This window comes from Oryctolagus cuniculus, chromosome 2 (genome assembly GCF_964237555.1).
Source record: "Oryctolagus cuniculus chromosome 2, mOryCun1.1, whole genome shotgun sequence".
In the NCBI taxonomy this organism is placed as follows: Eukaryota; Metazoa; Chordata; class Mammalia; order Lagomorpha; family Leporidae; genus Oryctolagus; species Oryctolagus cuniculus.
In genome coordinates, this window is record NC_091433.1 from 59,481,080 (window position 1) to 59,498,902 (window position 17,823).

General features: G+C 38.7%; 1 protein-coding gene across 1 annotated transcript; it reads right to left on the reverse strand.

The window, feature by feature from the left end:
• Positions 1 to 2,083: 2,083 nt before the first annotated feature.
• On the reverse strand, positions 2,084 to 16,284 carry AGA (aspartylglucosaminidase). The gene is made up of 9 exons (XM_002709483.5): positions 16,027 to 16,284; positions 13,792 to 13,945; positions 12,302 to 12,414; positions 11,335 to 11,447; positions 9,165 to 9,279; positions 7,072 to 7,147; positions 5,569 to 5,676; positions 4,734 to 4,867; positions 2,084 to 3,343 (listed from the first exon to the last, which is right to left on the reverse strand). The coding sequence occupies exons 1-9, from the start codon at positions 16,151 to 16,153 to the stop codon at positions 3,243 to 3,245; spliced, it is 1,041 nt and encodes a 346-aa protein (XP_002709529.2). The 5' UTR covers positions 16,154 to 16,284; the 3' UTR covers positions 2,084 to 3,242.
• Between the last annotated feature and the right edge of the window lie 1,539 nt (positions 16,285 to 17,823).

The window sequence follows — 17,823 nt, forward strand, 5'->3', positions numbered from 1 at the left end:
GAATCAAGCCACAAGTCATTGATGCCCCCATTTAAACAAACGAAGTGAAAAAATGTTTAAAAACTTGTTCTGAGGACTAGTCAAAGCAATTAAAACTAAAGCACATGAAATTATCAAAATTTTTATCTTCTGTGGTTTACATTTTTCTTTTTGCTTATTGCACTAAAAATACAAAACCCTTGAGTGAAACTCATCTGCAACCTGTGGGGTAACAACCAAGAAATTTTGATACTGCTGATACCAACATTATTTCCTTTTCCTAAGTGCTGCTTTAAACTGAACTACGATGATACTCAATTTTCAGTAAACTAAGCTCCTTCCCTATGCTAGCAATGAAATGGAAGTTACAAACTGAAAAGAATAGAATTAGGTAATTAGTACCCTAGTCTATGTACTGTCTCATATTTTACACCTCTTTCCACATCTATACTTTTCCATCCTCTCTCTACATGTAGCATACAGAGATGCACACCCAGACCTCTGTACGCTGAGAAATAGAAAAGTTGATAATCTGAGCAACAATATCAATATTACTAGTCATACAATCACTGCTTAATCCACAGTTTTTGGTAAGGACATTATTATTTCACCTAAGTAGTATTCAAGTGACAGATATTTTCTACTCGAAGAAAGAGATATCGGCAGAATGAGGTCAAAGCTCTGAATCGTCACTACCTTTAACCTGTGCCATGTGGTCTAGTACATGTGTGCAGCAAACTGCCTACTACTGTCTGCCATGACAAGTTGGATTATGACTGAATTTTCTAAGGTTCCCTTCCTAAACTCTTTTCTTGCTTTTTCCAAGTTTTTGTGAATCATTTATAAGCTCAATTTATTTATGATTGGCTTACAATTCCCTTTATCAACTGTGTTCTTTAGCTACTTTCCTACATATTGTCTCACAATCCCAATGAACACTGTTACATGATCAGAGTGTGTACACATCATTGGGGACTAAAAAATTTTTTTTCAAAAGAAGGGGGAATACATCTATGGTATTTCAATTTTATAATAAAATCTAGAACCTAAATAAAGTTTCCAAAGCTAATTCAGTCTCTCTCTCTCTCTCCCTATATATATATATATATATACACACACACACACACACACTTCAGATACAGAGGGACATTATATATATCAAGAAGAAAGTGAGTTAAAGAGAAGTTTTTAAAAGTGCAAGGTGGTTTTGTCAGCTGATCTCCCAATCTGCTGGGGAGTAATAGGCCATGAATACTTTCTCCTTTTTCTAGTGGTAAATGACTGCCTAACTTATTAATGGACAGCAGATATCGAAAATAGTATCATCTTGATATAAATGTATTCCAAGTTTAAATCCAGCTTCTATTCCATGTTCAAGGCATGGTATCAAATTTTTGACAAAGCTCATGGTAACCCTTGAAAGTAAGACCTCTTATTTTTATCTTGTTTGAAGCTGTAGGACAGTTTCTTTATAAACTGTCAGCAATATTTGCTAATTCCAGATTCTAAGGCCTCATCCATATCTCATTAGGAACATAGAGCAGAGGGTATTTTTTTTAAAGTTTTATTTAATGAATATAAATTTCCAAAGTACAGCTTATGGATTACAATGGCTCCCTCCCCCCCAAAACTTCCCTCCCACCCTCAACCCTCCCCTTTCCCTCTCTCTCCCCCCTTCCATTCACATCAAGATTCATTTTCAATTCTCTTTATATACAGAAGATCAGTTTAGCATCTATTAGGTAAAGATTTTAACAGTTTGCACCCACATAGAAACACAAAGTGAAAAATACTGTTTGAGTACTAGTTATAGCATTAAATCACAATGTACAGCACATTAAGGACAGAGATCCTACATGAGGAGTAAGTGCACAGTGACTCCTGTTGTTGACTTTACAAATTGACACTCCTGTTTATGGCCTCAGTAATCTCCCTAGGCTCTTGTCATAAGCTGCCAAGGCTATGGAAGCCCCCTGAGTTCACCGACTCTGATCATATTTAGACAAGGTCGTAGTCAAAGTGGAAGTTCTCTCCTCCCTTCAGAGAAAGGTACCTCCTTCTTTGATGACCTGTTCTTTCCACTGGGATCTCATTCGCGGAGATCTTTCATTTAGTTTTTTTTTTTTTTTTTTTTGCCAGTGTTTTGGCTTTCCAGAGCAGAGGGTATTTTTAAAGAGGCTCCTGGACAACTTAGATCCATAGCCAGTTCTGACAAGTGACCTATACCATTCCGCAAACTAGAGCTTTTTAATCTTAACCTGCCACCAGTCCTGTGATTTATATTCTTCTTTTTTATTCTTGTAAATTAAACATTAAAATGATTGTAGTACACAATAGACTACTAATGTTGGACAACATTGTATGTAGTTTTACTGATGACTCTTGTTTTAAAAGATAATAATTATGAAGGAAAAGTTGATCCCAACAAAGCACCTGTCCAACCTCCCTACAGCGGTCAGTCAGAGACAGCAAACTCAAAAGATAGGGAAATAATGCTGAGCTGGACATCAAATTTACCGATTTTTTTCTAACTGCAATTCTCATTACTCTGAACAAGAAATCAGTACAATTACAGTAAAAGTCAAATTCCCCACACCATTTTCAAATGGAGTGAATATCTGTAGCTAACAGAGCAGAGAGCAAGCATTGTAGCATAAGAATCTTCACACATTGAGAGTTCCATAAGAGGGGGAAAAAACAACAGAACCCAACGTATTTCCCCATCATATTTTCTCATATATGCAAAACAAAAAGCATCTGTATTAATAACATTCTTCTTTAAGCAAGGGAATATTGGGCAAAACTAATAATCAGTGGTAAAAACATATCACTGTAACGCACTGAAATTCCATCAGCACCAATACTCAGAGTTACTGTTACCCTTTTCTTTAGGTCTAAAAAGCTTGTATACTTTATTTTCAGTATCCAAATATAGATGATTTCTTTTTAGCTTTAATATACCACTGTGGAGAAAAATTCTCAGAGTAACAATTTCTTGTAATATTGGTCAGAAATTCAAGTATCACTTAAGATTGAAACAATACAAAATTTATACAAATAGGTATTGTCAGGAAACATACAAAGCTTAAATAAAAACAGAATATGAAAATAATTTCAGATCTAGAAAGTGAAAGTGCTATTTCAGCAATAATTTCCATCTGTGTTTATTTTACATAAAGAAAATATATGAGGAACACTATACACTATACACTTTTCAGCCTTTGTTTCTTCCTTCTTTAAATATAGACGACAGAAAAGATGGATTAGATGCAGTCTACTTTTTCCTCGACTGGATGATTTTTTAGAGGATTATAAACCATGAAGCTAAACTGTTTAAAAGTTGGAAGTTTATTGCAAGCAGCACCTGTGGCCAAAGAGAGAAGGTTGTTTGGTTAAATGTAAGATGCATATTTACAAACAACATAGATATTATTTATTTGGCTAAATATGGGCTATTGTGTTCATAATGTACAACTAAGCCACATAGATGTTATATGGGTCTTGTCCTTCTTAGTTCTGAGTAGCTTACAGTGCATGAAAGAAAAGAAAAAGGTAGTGAGTAAGCCATACCTGACTTGCAGAAAACTACCTGATTTTTTTTGCTCCATATACATGTTGTCATTGCCACTATTGATTCTGTCTGTTTTCACATCCTTTGCTTACAAAAAATTACTGAGTCACTTCCAAAAACTTTCGTTCCCTAGCCATTAGAACATTCCCATCATTTATCCATAGCCTACTGACCACCTCTCATCCCCACCATCCCTCCTTAATCTTCTCTTACTCTTCTAGAAAGTGAGAAGAGTTAATGTCATGATGCTCTCTGTCTAATCAAGCTAATCTTCTCAAAAACCTGTGGGTATCCTCTTCTACTAACATTACTTTAAAATAAAAGAAACTAGTCAATTTTAAATTTATCTACAATTATATAATCATCATTTTGCCATCCTGCTAAATACAACCTTATGTCTTCTAAGGTTATTTCTTTAGAGAGAATCAATGAAACTAACTCATTTTATATATAAAGCCTTTCCCACCTCCGGTAACTTTTATTGACTTTTGATCTTAGTACTTAAAAAAGAATAAGGAATTCCTCAAACAAGTTTTTCAAATACAGAACTGTGGGAAGTAAGAGATCAAAGAACAATAATAAGCAGTCTAACCTAATAAGTCATATTGATCAGTAAGCTGTGTATCTTCCCCATCTGAAAATGCACTAATGAGAATCAGCAGTGGTTGATCTTAAAATGCTTTGAAACTGTGCTGGCTCATATGGAAAGTAAATGAAGCAAGAGACATTCCTCAAACACAGTGCAAAAATAATTCCGCTAACTTCTTTGGTTTAAAATTAGTAATACATCTTGTTCTTTGGAGCCCCAAGAAGAAATAAATGGCTGAAACATTTAAATAATGAATAGAAGTAGGGGAGATAATTTTTCCCTATCTACATCTAATTAGTAAAAGCATTTGACTAGATTAGCCCATCTCAACATGAACTAGAGCTAAAACTAAATTTCCTTTAGGACAGATGTGAAAGATACAAATACCCACAGACAGGGTCGTAACTGCCAGCAGTCAGTTGAAGCAGGGTTCTATGTACAGTTTTTAACACTTTGTCGGTCTTGATACTCAGTGCCTACAGTACACAGTCCCTTTTTCTATTGAATGTAATGTATTATATACTGCAATATTTAAAAGTGTATGTTTTAAACATTAGCTAGTTTTTACAAACACACTATCCTAATACAACTTACCATAACTTCCAGTCAAATTGGCACATATAACAGCCCCAAAGAATTTTGGAAAATGTTTCTGAATTCTTGAAATCACTTTTTGGCAAGCTGTGGTTGGGTATTCTCCTCTTCTCATGTATTCTACAGCTTGGTAGCTAATTTCAATAGAGGTGAAATGTTAGTATTACAGAATAAATACTAAATCCAAATTCAATTACCTGAAGTTAGAAATTTAAAACTATGATTGTCACATTTGATAGAACAGGTACAAATAAACAAGAGGTGGTAACTCCTGTTAAAGCAACAACATCAAACCAAGGAAACCTGGATTTGATGTCAATCAACCAACCCACCCATTACTTTCAGAAAAGAACTATTATTTTTGGCTTTGGCTTAGTAACTGTAATTCAGTAATATTAGAAGTCATTAAGAATAGAAGCTATATTTAAAGGAGAAAAGGGGCTAAAAATCAAAGGTGAAAATATTGGGCAAGTGCAAAATTTGTAGTTAAAGTAATTAATTACAGACAACGACTATTCTGCCTACTTTTATCAGTGATCACAGTTCCTTTCCTCAGTGGCCTTCCATCAACTTTTTTTTTCCCCATCAACTGTTTAAACAGAACATAGATATTCTTTCCTTGGAAGTAGGGTGAAAAAATACTATTTTATTTCACAGCTGATTACCTAATTTGAATGACTGTAACTACCAAAACAACAGGCAAAAAAGTGCAGATACAATTTCTCCTAAGCTCTTGTGCACACAAATTCAGATTACACAGCATGAAAAAATTTTCCATCTTGATGGAGAAAATACCTGTAGAAGATCTCTAAGATGCACAAACATAAAAGCATACCTTGGTAGGAAGCGCATCAATATATCACCATCCCCAGTGGCTGCAGCTGCTCCAGCAGTATCATCAGCATAGGCCCCTGCTCCAGGTATTGGGGAATCTCCTACACGACTTTTGAAGGGAAAGTACAATAATTTAGGACTGGAAATGAGTGTAAACTTAACTTTGCTAAGACATATTTCAACAATAGGGGCTATTTCTACTTGGCAACTGATTATTGTTTTAAGTAAATTCTTCGTCAGAATACAAAAAAGATTTCCAGTTTCTCAACTTGGATTTTCAGAAGCCAATACCACTTACATTAGAATTTGTTATCAGATGTGTAGTTAAAGAACTTGAACTCACAGAAACAGAAATTACAATGGTTATTACCAAAGGCTGATGAGAAAGGTAATGAAGAAAATGTTGGTTAGGAAAAAAATTCAGTTATTACAAGAGGAAAAAGTTCAAGACAGCTATTTGTACATCATGGTGGCTATGTGAATAACATCATGGTGAATAACAATGTTATTTATTTGTGTTAAAGACAGTAGATTGTGTTTTCACCAAAGTATGTGAGATAATACATGATATATAGCTGATTTAACCATTCCACAATGTGAATGTATCAAAACATGTTGTACATTATCAACATATATAATTTTTACTTCTCAATTAAAACATATTTGTTAAGATTTTATCATTCAGTTATATACCAATATGGCACAGACTTATAGTAACTATTCTTATAGTAACTATATATAGTTACTATACTATATATATACTATATATATATGTGGCACAGACTTATAGTAACTATTCTTATAGTAACTATATATAGTAACTATATAGTACTAATACTATATAATTACTATATATAGTAACTATTACCATCTTTTATTCAAATAAATATTTGAATATTATTCATATATATTCAAATAAAAATTTTACCTTACTTAAAATCTGTTCTTGCTTCCTATATTGTATATTAATTTTTACAAAAGTTTTTCCTTGTAAAAAAAACGTTAATACTTTTCTAAATATTTATGCTTCAAAATCTAGAACTCCTTAAGGTGACTTAAGACTCCTTGAAATCTGGCTCCAAGCTTCCCTTGCAATTTTATCTTCCATGGCCTCCATTCCAGTCCCTCCCTCCTACTCTCTCCCCAACAAGTGTGGGTGCACACACATATACAATTTCTTTGCTAGCCAGTGGGAGCCCTGAACCTGAAGTGTGTACTACTTTGTATCTGCCTGTGTGTTTGTCTGAATGTCCCTCTTTCTTCTATAGACTCAGGGTTCCCACCATCGCTCTATATTGGCTTTCACATCCCATCTGCAACCCCTGAACTTCAAGGCATTCGGTATGCCTCTTCCTTTGGCACCTGGCAGTCAGTAACACATTTTCCTTCACATTTATCTTAGCTCTGAGCCTTGGGCTGTGCTTTGTGTTGCACATCCTCTGCAGCACAGACTGCTTTATGTTCAGTATACACTTAAAATATCTATTCCTTTGGAAACACTAACCCAGGAATTTTGAATTTTATACCATTAGTAGATGTACCAGCAGCAGTGTGTCCCATCTTATGGATTACAACCATGCCTAGAAGTAAAACAAAAAAAACTATCTATATCTATTTATAGGTAGATAGACATACATAGTTACGCTGAAATATAACTAAATAATTTAGCAGTTGGTATTTGCTAATATCCAAATATCTGTCTCCCCCAAATTCATGTTTAAATTCTATTCTACAAAGTCATGACTTTAAGAAGTAGAAAACTCAGAGAGATGATTAGGTTATGAGGCAAAGCCTTCATGAATCAGATTAGAATCTTAAAAATGAGTCCTCAGAGAGCTGACTAGCTTCTCCCAGCACGTGAAGACAGAGAGAGAGTGTCACGTGTGAGGCATGAAGTGGGCTCTCACCACTCATTGAATCTGCTGGGGCTTGGGTCTTGGACTTCCCACCTTCCACACTGTGAGAAATACATTTCTTGTTGATAAGCCACCTAGTCTATGATATTTTGTGACAGCCTGACCAATTAAGAAAGTAATACAAATATGTTCTTTCAATAATTTTAGGTAGAAAAAAAACCAAAAACTTTGAAAATATTGAAAAATATACCATGGGTATAATTTGTGATTTTCAATGAGCTGGTTTCATAGCATAATTTGCTAGACATCCCATATCCTCAACTCTTCTAATTGGTCAACTATGTTTACCATGTTTTCAAAGTAATTTCAAAGAAAATCACTGATACAGACAAACAGAAATTTTTAAAATCACAGCTTAAATATTTAAAAATCTACAAGTGAATGAATAGCCATTGGATTTTAGGGGTCTTAAAAAAGTAATCTACCAAATCACATCCAATGCTAAGACACACACACACACACACACACACACGGGTACTCCAAGATGTTTGTGGAAGAAAGAATCAAAAGATAATTTAGTGGTCAATGTTTAGCTTAGCAGTTAAGATACCAACTTTTTTTTAAAGATTTATTTTATTTATTTGAAAGAGTTACAAAGAGAAGCAGAGACAGAGAGAAAGGTCTTCCATCTGCTAGTTCACCCCCAGATGGCCGCAACAGCCAGAGCTGCGCTGATCTGAAGCCAGGAGCCTCTTCCAGGTCTCCCACGTGGGTGCAGGGGCTCCAAGGAGTTGGGCTATCTTCCACTGCTTTCCCAGGCCATAGCAGAGAGCTGGATCAGAAGAGGAGGAGCCAGGTCTAGAACCGGCGCCCCTATAGGATGCTGGTGCTTCAGGCCAGAGATTTAACCCACTGTGCTACAGTGCCGGCCCCAAGATATCAAATTTTTAAGAGGCTTGCATCCCTTGTAGGAGTACCTCGGTTCAATACCTGACTTTGGTTTTGGACTTCAGTTTCGTGTTAATTAAGAACCTGGGAGGCAGTGGTGATGACTCAGATAAATTTTTTTTTTTTTAATTTTTTTGAGAGGTAGAGTTACAGACAGTGAGAGGAAGAGACAAAGAGGAAGTTCTTCCTTCCGTTGGTTCACTCCCCAAATGGCCGCAATGGCCGAACTATGATGATCTGAAGCCAGGATCTAGGTGTTTTTTCCCGGTCTCCCACATGGGTGCAGGGGCCCATGTACTTGGGCCATCTTCTACTGCTTTCCCAGGCCACAGCAGAGAGCTGGATTGGAAGAATAGCAGCTGGGACTAGAACCTGGCACCCATTATGGGGTGCCAGTGCCACATGTGGAGGATTAACCTACTTCACCATGGTGCTGGCCCCAGGATAATTTAATTCTTAACACCCTCATGGGAGTACTGGATTCAGTCTTAGCTACTTGCTTCAGCTCAGCCCAATCTTGGTCATAGGGGACATGTTGGAAGTGAACCAGAAGATGGGGGCTCTTTTTTTTTTTTTTAAAAAGTGCGCTTACTCACCTTAAAGATTGTCCATGAACTTCAGTGCCCCCATATACACACACACTTGGGTGGCAGGGAAAGGGAGAAAGGGGAGTACTTACTTGGTAGTTACCATAATCAAAACAAACTCTGGTACAAGAATAGTGATAAAAGCGAGCCACTGGAAGGCAATTACCTAATCTTTAACCATGGAAACTGTATAAAAGGCAAATTACCTATAGTATCATGACCGCAATCAACTCCTGTTTCTTTACAGGTGAAAGCATCCTGCTTTAAGATCCCAGATGGCTTGTAGGGTCCACAGTATTTTGAAGAATCTGGTATAACATTCTATAAACAAGATTTAAGTTTTATTTTTTAGAAAGGATGTTTTAAAAATTGGCAAGTAGTTATGTACAATCACTAAACACTACCAAGGAACCAAAAAGACATCTGGTAACTCAAAGATAAGAATTAAAGGCTTAAAGATTAGTTAAATCTTATGTGAAAACAGATGGATATATAATTTTACTAAATATCTTTCCAGTCTCAGAATTCCATAATATGGGTTAGATATCTATATGGTATGGAATAGGTCCCTGATTTTTTTCTTTACACATCTAAAATTCAAAATTAAAAAAAAAAATGATTTTTCAGGAGTTATTAATCCTCAAAGGAATTAGGTATACAACCTTTAGAATCTGTTCCTTGGCCAAAGAAGAATTCTGAGATTTAAAGTAAAATTTGCTTTAAATTTTTTTTTCCCCAAAACTAAGTTTATGTGAATTTTCTATGTTGTACTATAGAATTCCTTTTCAACCTTAAAGGCATAAGTGTGGGGAGCAACCCGGACTGGACTGAGTTACTGGAATTAAGACTTATTCTATGCATCTGCTCTCCCACAATATGGCGCTGGGAGAGGAGAAAACAGCTTCTACGCAGCTGCCTCCAGTTCAACCAATAAACTGTAGGACCTACTCCTGATTAGAGGAGAGCAGCGTACTCGGCGTGTGGGCAGCCGAGTTAGGATTGGTGGAGGAGGACTATAAAGGAGGAGAGAGACGGCATTCACCAGGAACATCTAAGGGGAACATCTGAAGGAACACCTGTGCAGCCCCCCAGAAAGCCGGCCGGCGGTGTGCCGCTCCCCTGCGGAAGTGGGGAATGTGGCCAGGGGGAACTGCCCTTCCACGGAGGTGGAAGGGATAGTAGCCAGCCCGGGAAGAACCAGCAGCAAACCCGGGGAGGGCCGAGCGGACGAAAGAACAGCGCAGGGTCCTGTGTCGTTCCTCCACGAAGAGGGGGAGCGACATAATGGTGCCGTGACTCGGATATGAAGCCCAGGCAGGGTTTAGTGTCGTTCCTCCATGAAGAGGGGGAGCGACACATAAGAATATAATCTAAATTTCCAAATTTAGGTTTTGTATATACAGGTTCAGTATCCTTTATCTGAAATGCCTGAGACCAGAGGTGTTTCAGATTTTGAATTCTGGAATATCTGCATATACATAATGAACCATCTTGGGGATGGGACCTAAGTCTAAACACAAAATCCAGTTATGCTTTATATATACGTATATGTGACATATATATATAGATATATAGATAACCAGAAGGTAATTTCATGGAATATTTTTAGTGTATTTGTGTTCTAACTTCAACCCATCACACATGGTTAGGAGTAGAATTTTCTACTTATGACCTTATGTTGGTTAACAATTTTTAGGTTTTAGAATATTTTGGATTTTGGAATTTTGGATTATAGATGCTCAACTTGTACATTACACATCATATTTGTACATTAATGTACTAGGTGCCTCCCCTAACCTGGTTTTATGACTCGTCTCTGTCTGGTACTAACACTACAAACTCCTTGGTTATGGAAAGGTAATTAGGACTTTCAGAAGAAACAGATGAAGTTAAGAAACCTCCCAAAAAGACTCTGAATAGCAAAGGCAAACTGATTTATCCTAAAAGATAAAACACAAATTATCCCCTAGGAATACTCTAGACACCTAAGAGTATAACTTTCAAGGTAAATAAGATTAAGATGTTGGATGTAATTTACATATATAAAATCTAGGAAGTATTTTAGAATATGCTTTGTAAGTTCTGATTCTTTTAGACTTTGTTATAAGGAAATAAAAGCAGAGCAGTTCTGACTGGGGCAGCCCTCATCAAACTTCAGTTTGAAACCCTTGCCAGAGATCAGTAGTTCTCCACACTGAATGTGCATCACAGGCTGCTAGGGCCCTTTCAGGAACATCCATGCCCAGAGCATCAACTAAAATTGTTGCTTCTTTTATGTAGCCATGAGGCTAACCAGCACCTTAGATAACAGGCAATAAAGAGCAGAAGGATGTCACTTTATATTTTTAAATAACTTCCTTAAGTATGTACACATACCCTCCAATAATTTGGCTGGCAATTCCTGGCATGCCAATCTTTATGAAGGGCTCGAGAATCATTGGTAGACAAATCTTCATTGACAAATCCCATACTTTCAGCAAACATGGTGGCTGCATATTGGGAAGACAAGAAAAGGGTAAATTTATCAAGTATCATCTTTAATTAAATGTACTAGGTCAGCTGTCTCTTAAGTGAAATACATCCAGGGGAGTCCAGAGACTATTTAGAGATGAACAGTTTTAAGGAAATCCATTTCTGTATCTTCAGCTTCCACATATTCTTCCTAAAACTGATCTGCCTGGGATCTTGAAGCATGTGTTATGGCAGCTGCTTTTCCTACTTGCCTCCACAATCTCCTTCTACTTTACAGAAGAAAGACACCTCTCACCAATACAGAATCTTCCTACTCTAACCAGGGGTGCAATGCCAGGGGCATTTGGAGACAAATGGATTCCATTGAATGGGCAGCAGATGCTTTGCTTGTCAGGTAGCTTCCGATTCCGCATTTTAACAAAACTGAAGAAAATATACTGAATTTGTTATATGTCACTAAGAATAATGTTTGTTTATAGGTTACTGTAATAATGTAATAATGGGAGGCATTCAAATAAGTGAAATAGTCATAGCAAACTACTTCCAGTACAATCTTCTTTTTCTAATAATGCTTCTTGGGTCTTAACCTATAAAACCATAACACAGCAAGAGAGCTGCTGCTGAATCCTGCTTCAGTCCAGCAATTACTCATTTACAGATAATAAACTGTTTTTGAATCCTATCTTAAAGATAGTGAGATTTAGAAGGTAAGTACCTTATTTAGTTAAATAGCTATTAAGTAAAACAGCTGGAATTTGGATTTAGGTCTGCTTTTATCTGTTCCCATATTTTATACTGAGTCCTATCTTTTCACAGTGAAGACTATAACCAAAAGACCAGAAAAAAATTTCAGTACAGTTAAAAAAAATACCTGATTCTCCTACTAAAAGTGTGTGTGTTGTGTGTTCCAGGACTTTCCGTGCCACACCAATAGCATTTTTAATTCGTCTAAGATCTCCTACTGCTCCTACATTCATAGTAGTGCTGGGAGAAAAAGATGCAGTTAGATTTATTATTTTCATAAATTCACAGATAAAATAATTGCTTGTCTTCCTGAAATGTGTTTTGTAGCATAAATTTCACATCTTAACACAGAAGTGAAAGTATAGCCATGAAATTCATACAGAATCTTCAGATAAGAAAAAAATTAAGGAAAACACATAATATCAATTAACCATATACCTAGCCCAATAGCACTAAATCCTCAGTTTCTCTTAGCTCATTTTAAGTATGAATTTGGAAGGAGGCTTTCAGGCTTCAAGTTAACCAAACCACAGCGTATGTGGCAGATATATGATTTATAAGATCAGGAACATATTTTAAGGATCTACAAAAAATTCATGGAAAATGTATATTACGAAAAATCTATAGATTTTGGGCCGGCGCCGTGGCTCAATAGGCTAATCCTCCACCTTGCGGCGCCGGCACACCGGGTTCTAGTCCCGGTCGGGGCGCCGGATTCTGTCCCGGTTGCCCCTCTTCCAGGCCAGCTCTCTGCTATGGCCAGGGAGTGCAGTGGAGGATGGCCCAAGTGCTTGGGCCCTGCACCTGCATGGGAGACCAGGAAAAGCACCTGGCTCCTGGCTCCTGCCATCGGATCAGCGCGGTGCGCCGGCTGCAGCGGCGGCCATTGGAGGGTGAACCAACGGCAAAGGAAGACCTTTCTCTCTCTGTCTCTCTCACTGTCCACTCTGCCTGTCAAAAAGAAAAGAAAAATCTATAGATTTCAAAAATTTTTCAGACAAAAATATACTTCTCTCTCAATTTCATTTTTCTATGAACTTTTTGAAGAACGCTTATATTTGTGTAGCTTAGGATTCTTCCAGTTCTAAGGAGACTACATACTTCCATGTAATATTTTTTTAATAGCTTTTATTTTACTTGAAAGGCTGACAGAGAAAGAGTGCTCCTGTCTGCTGGTTTACTCTTCAAAAGTTCACAACAGCTGGGGTTGGGTCAAGCTGAAGCCAGAAGCCAAGTCCCCTACATCGGTAGCAGGGACCCAATTATTTGGACATCACCTGTTGCTTCCTTGGAAGAACATTAGCAAGAAGCCAGAAACAGCAGCAAAGCCTGGTCCTGAATCCAAGCACTATGATATGGGGTGTGGGTGTCCTAAGTAGCATTGTAACTACTATGCCAAATGTCTACCCTCCTATGTGATATTTTTATTACTTTTTTTTTTTTTTTTTTTTTAGTTTAGAGGGAACTTTCTTGTGTTTGGAAAGCCCAAGTACAATAAGCTAGGGTTTTTTTTACTTATGAAAAAAACTTTCTCTCAGTTGAAGGCTACAACTCTGAAGATAATGCATCATGAAGCAAAAGGTACAGAGACAGACAAATCCTGAAGAATGCTCTTACCCATCCATGATCATGGCATCCAGTGTGGTTTCTCCAAGTTCATCAGGACTTCCTCCAAAGCCCACAGTGCCATCACACTGGTCCTTCTCACACTCAGCACAGCCATTCTCAACTGCATCCAGAGTTGAACCGCCAGATGCTAATGTCCTCCATGCTGTGAATAAAATCCCAACAATACTTGTCTGTATTTTTTGTCAATGCCAAATGTATTGCCAAACCAAAAACATTTGGGAGTTCCTATTTTAAAGCTTTTTTTTTTTTTTACATTTAAACTAATGTTAATAATTCAGTTTATCAAGTAGTATAAAGGAGTCACAAAGAGTCAAAATTATGTAACTAGTGACTATAACAGATCCAAGCACTTAGATATTGCTGCAAATTGAAGGCTTTTTCACTTATTAAGGTCTATTTCTTCTATATGTAAGTAAAGAAGTAAGTATCCTCTCTTTTTCTTCAAAAGGAAACTAGTAAAAGGCGATTAAATTGAAAATAAATCACAGCCTTAATTTCTCCCATATGCATCATCATTTAAAATATGCATAATGTGTGGGGCTGGTGCTATAGCGTAAGCTATACAAGCCCCAGTCTATAGTGTCAGAATTCCACAAGGGTGCTGGTTCAAGTACCAGCTGCTAAACTTCTGATCCAGCTCTCCGCTAAGACCTGGTGAAAGCGGTAGAAGATCGCCCAAGTCTTTGGGCCCCTGCACCTGCGTGGGAGACCCAGAAGAAACTCCAGGCTCCTGGCTTCGGATCAGCTCAGCTCTGGCCGTTGTGGTCATTTGGGGAGTGAACCAGCGGATGGAAGACTTCTTTCTTGGCTCTCTCTTTGTAATTCTGTCTTTCAAATAAATAAAATGAATCTTTAAAAAATATATGCACAATGCTGTAATAGGAAATAGGTAATTACAATGTGACTTCACGTGCAGTAAAACATTTAATCTTCATTAACAGATTTTGAGGTGAGTACTGTAGAGTTACAATTGTTATTTTAAAATGAAAACAGCCAGAGAGGTTAATTTGCTCCAGGTCACACAGCTAGCATGTAGGAGAGCCAGAATTCCAAGGCTCCAGCGGCCACATTCTCAGCACTATGCTATGCTGTGCAGACCCCAAAAATTGTGGAGGAAGGGCAAAAAAGGGTCTTTATTGAAAGAGAAAAAAATTCTTTGAAGGGTAGGAACTACTGTTGGTAAACACTTGACTCCGGCTCTGGACCCACGGGTCTGAAACCTCGCACAATTCCCCTTTTCCACACAGCAGCTTACACAGCATTGTTCCCTGGCCAGGCTGCACTTTGTATCTATCACTGGGAATATCTTTTCGCAGCCTATTTACTGATTTTCTCTGAACAGTCCCGCCTGTAACGCAGAAGTGTAACCCATCACATTGTGGGGTTAATCCTGCCCGGAAAGTTAACATATTAGCAGCCTCAGGTTGGGGAGAGGAGGTCTGAAATTACTCTTGGTATGTCTTACAGTAAATGAAAGGAACAAGCATATTCAATGTGAGTATGTCAAAATAACGGTATGTACAGGATAACATCGAGACGCAGAATCAGACGGGGCTTTAGGGCAGTAAATCCGGGAATACTTCCTTGAAGAGGCGATAGATACCTTAGCTTTGGGGTTCTCCAACACTGCAACTCACAATCACCTGGGAAGCTTTAAAAGCAAAACAAAGCTAAACAGCTGTCCTAGTACCAGCAGGTGAATGAAAATCTCGGGAGGTGGGGCCTGGGCAAGAAGATTGAGAAGCTCCGCAGATATTTTTCATGTACGGCCACTGCAGGAACCTCGCATTTCAGATGGCAAGTAGGGCACAACAACGAACGCAAACGGGAAGTTAGACTGTGTTTGCGAAATTACCGGTCGTTAGCAAGCTGAAGCACGGGGTTCTGCAGAGAGGCGAGGGGTTGGACAGGAGAGGTGGAGCGGAAGGAGGAGACACCCCGCTAAGAGAGTGGTTGTTAGGCAGAAACACGGCCTCGGTGGCCCTGGCAGAGGGAGTCAAAAGGCCCTGAGGTCGGCAGCAGGGTGCGGGGGAGAGCAGGACCTAAACTGCAGCAGTGGCTGGTCGGCCGGAACAAACGTCAACACACAGGACGCAGCGACGTAGGAAGGGCAGGGAGGAGTGGACACAGCGACTACAAAGGCTCGGCCCAGCCCGGCTCTTTTCTGCCCTCCCGACTCCCCTAACTCCAGCGGCCTGTCCTCGCCCACCCGCCGCTCCGCACCTGCTTCGGTTGCATTCTTAAAAGGCCAAGTATTGAGGACCAAGGGTAGAGGGCCGCAGCTGCGCACGAGCGCTGGGCCGAGCAGGAGCGGCGCGAAAAGCAGGGGGAAGTTCCACTTCGGCGCCATGGCCGCGCTCGGAACTGACCAGCAGGAGAGAAGCCCCAGACCCAGGCCCGCGCTTCCCCGGGCGCCTGATCCCGAGGCCCCGCCCCCTGGAGGTCACGCTCCTTCCCGTCGGGGCGCGGCCAGGGCTGCCTGCGCTCTCGCGAGAACGGGCGTCCTCGAGTGCCGGTCAGAGAGCTCTGGGGAGTTGTCTAGATATTTCCTTAGTGGTCAGCCAAGTGTTTGGTTTCTTATTTTGTCAGAGGTAGACAGAGCTTAGTATTGGAAAGTCAGTGTGAAATTATGCAACCCTTGGTTATAACCCTAGGAACTTAAGGTAGCGAGTGGTTTCGTACTATTTGGTTTTTACAAATTAACCTTTTAATTAAAAGTTGAAGTTGAAAAGTTTGCCAGACTCAAAGGTACTGTGGCATTCCCGGCTTCGGGGTTCCGGGAATGGTTATAAGTGAAGCGTGCTTGCTTAGGACCAGATTCGTTTTAGGTTTTTTTTTTTTTTTTTTTTTTTTTCCTGCCTTGTAGGATGTCCTTTCATTTTAGGTCTCAGAGCTGGAAGAAAAGGACAGACAGCTGGGAGAGTAGAAATGTACCCTCTACAAGGCCCACTGAAGTGCACCGTCCTGAACCTCCAGGCAAAAAAGGCTACTGCCACTCCTTTTTGAATGTATTTTACCTTTGGGCCTGGCGCCATTAAGTGCGAAATGAATGTTTGAATCAATGGAGAGATAGAGTCTGTGCACGCACGGTGGAATCTGTTCGTTTAGAAAATTCGGTTGCTGGGCAGATATGACCATGAACCAGTAATCCCCTTTGGGACTCTGGAATGCTTACCTATGCTGGAAGACAAAGAATTTTATAGATCATCTGTAAATCTATCCAGACTTATAAAAATATGAACTAGGAAAGGAGTTGTGAGGCTTCCAAAACCTTCAAGGCTCCTATTGCTAGGGAATTAAATACATATTTTAAACAGTATAAGATAGCCTAGAAGAATTATCCTGTGGCAAAGAAGTGCCATTAAAAAGTTAGATGTATTTAAAGAGAAATGTTCGAAGTTCCTTCTGTGGAGTTTTTGGAGAAAGGTCATTTGTGTTGGAGTAATCAGCATAAACTAATGCCAGGTGAAATTTGAAAGATGGATGAAATAGAGTAAGAAAGCAAGGAAAACATAAATTGTCCCTTGAATTAATTTACCTTAACACTGGAGCTGAGTATTGTTTATACAACTTATCAAACTAGGACAAGCCTTCAGCAAGACATAAATTATAATACATGGAAAATTGGTCCCAGTGCTTACTGTTCTCTCTAGCTTCTTCCTAGTTCTTAATGGTATTTGTGTCTTCTGGCTGAGAAAACATGAACTGTTACCTCCTACTATATCTATTTTCTAAAAAATCCTCTCTCCTTGCTTGCAACCAAAGTTCCTACCAGAGAAGCAACTAATTTACACAATAATGAGAATGTCCCTGAGAGTGTTTCAATATGTCAACTTTCCCGTGGATATTTCTATTTAAAATAATTTGCAATCTCAAGGGAATTTATCCTGTTCAATGGCTTTTTAAAAAGTTATTTGAGAGACAGAGAGACAGATACAGACAGATAGCTCCCATCAACTACTTCAGTCCCCAAATTCTTGCAAGGAGTTGGTATGGGCCAGGCTGAAACTGTAACCTTGG

What these genes read in the sequence shown, in the direction of transcription:
- AGA (XM_002709483.5), bottom strand. Translation starts at nt 16,153, where the DNA reads ATGGCGCCGAAGTGGAACTTCCCCCTGCTTTTCGCGCCGCTCCTGCTC. An exon ending in TAAGAATGCAACCGAAGCAG is followed by an intron (nt 13,946 to 16,026) that starts GTGCGGAGCGGC and finishes TTTTATTCACAG; the next exon opens with CATGGAGGACATTAGCATCT. An exon ending in TTGATGCGCTTCCTACCAAG is followed by an intron (nt 4,868 to 5,568) that starts GTATGCTTTTAT and finishes TATTGAAATTAG; the next exon opens with CTACCAAGCTGTAGAATACA.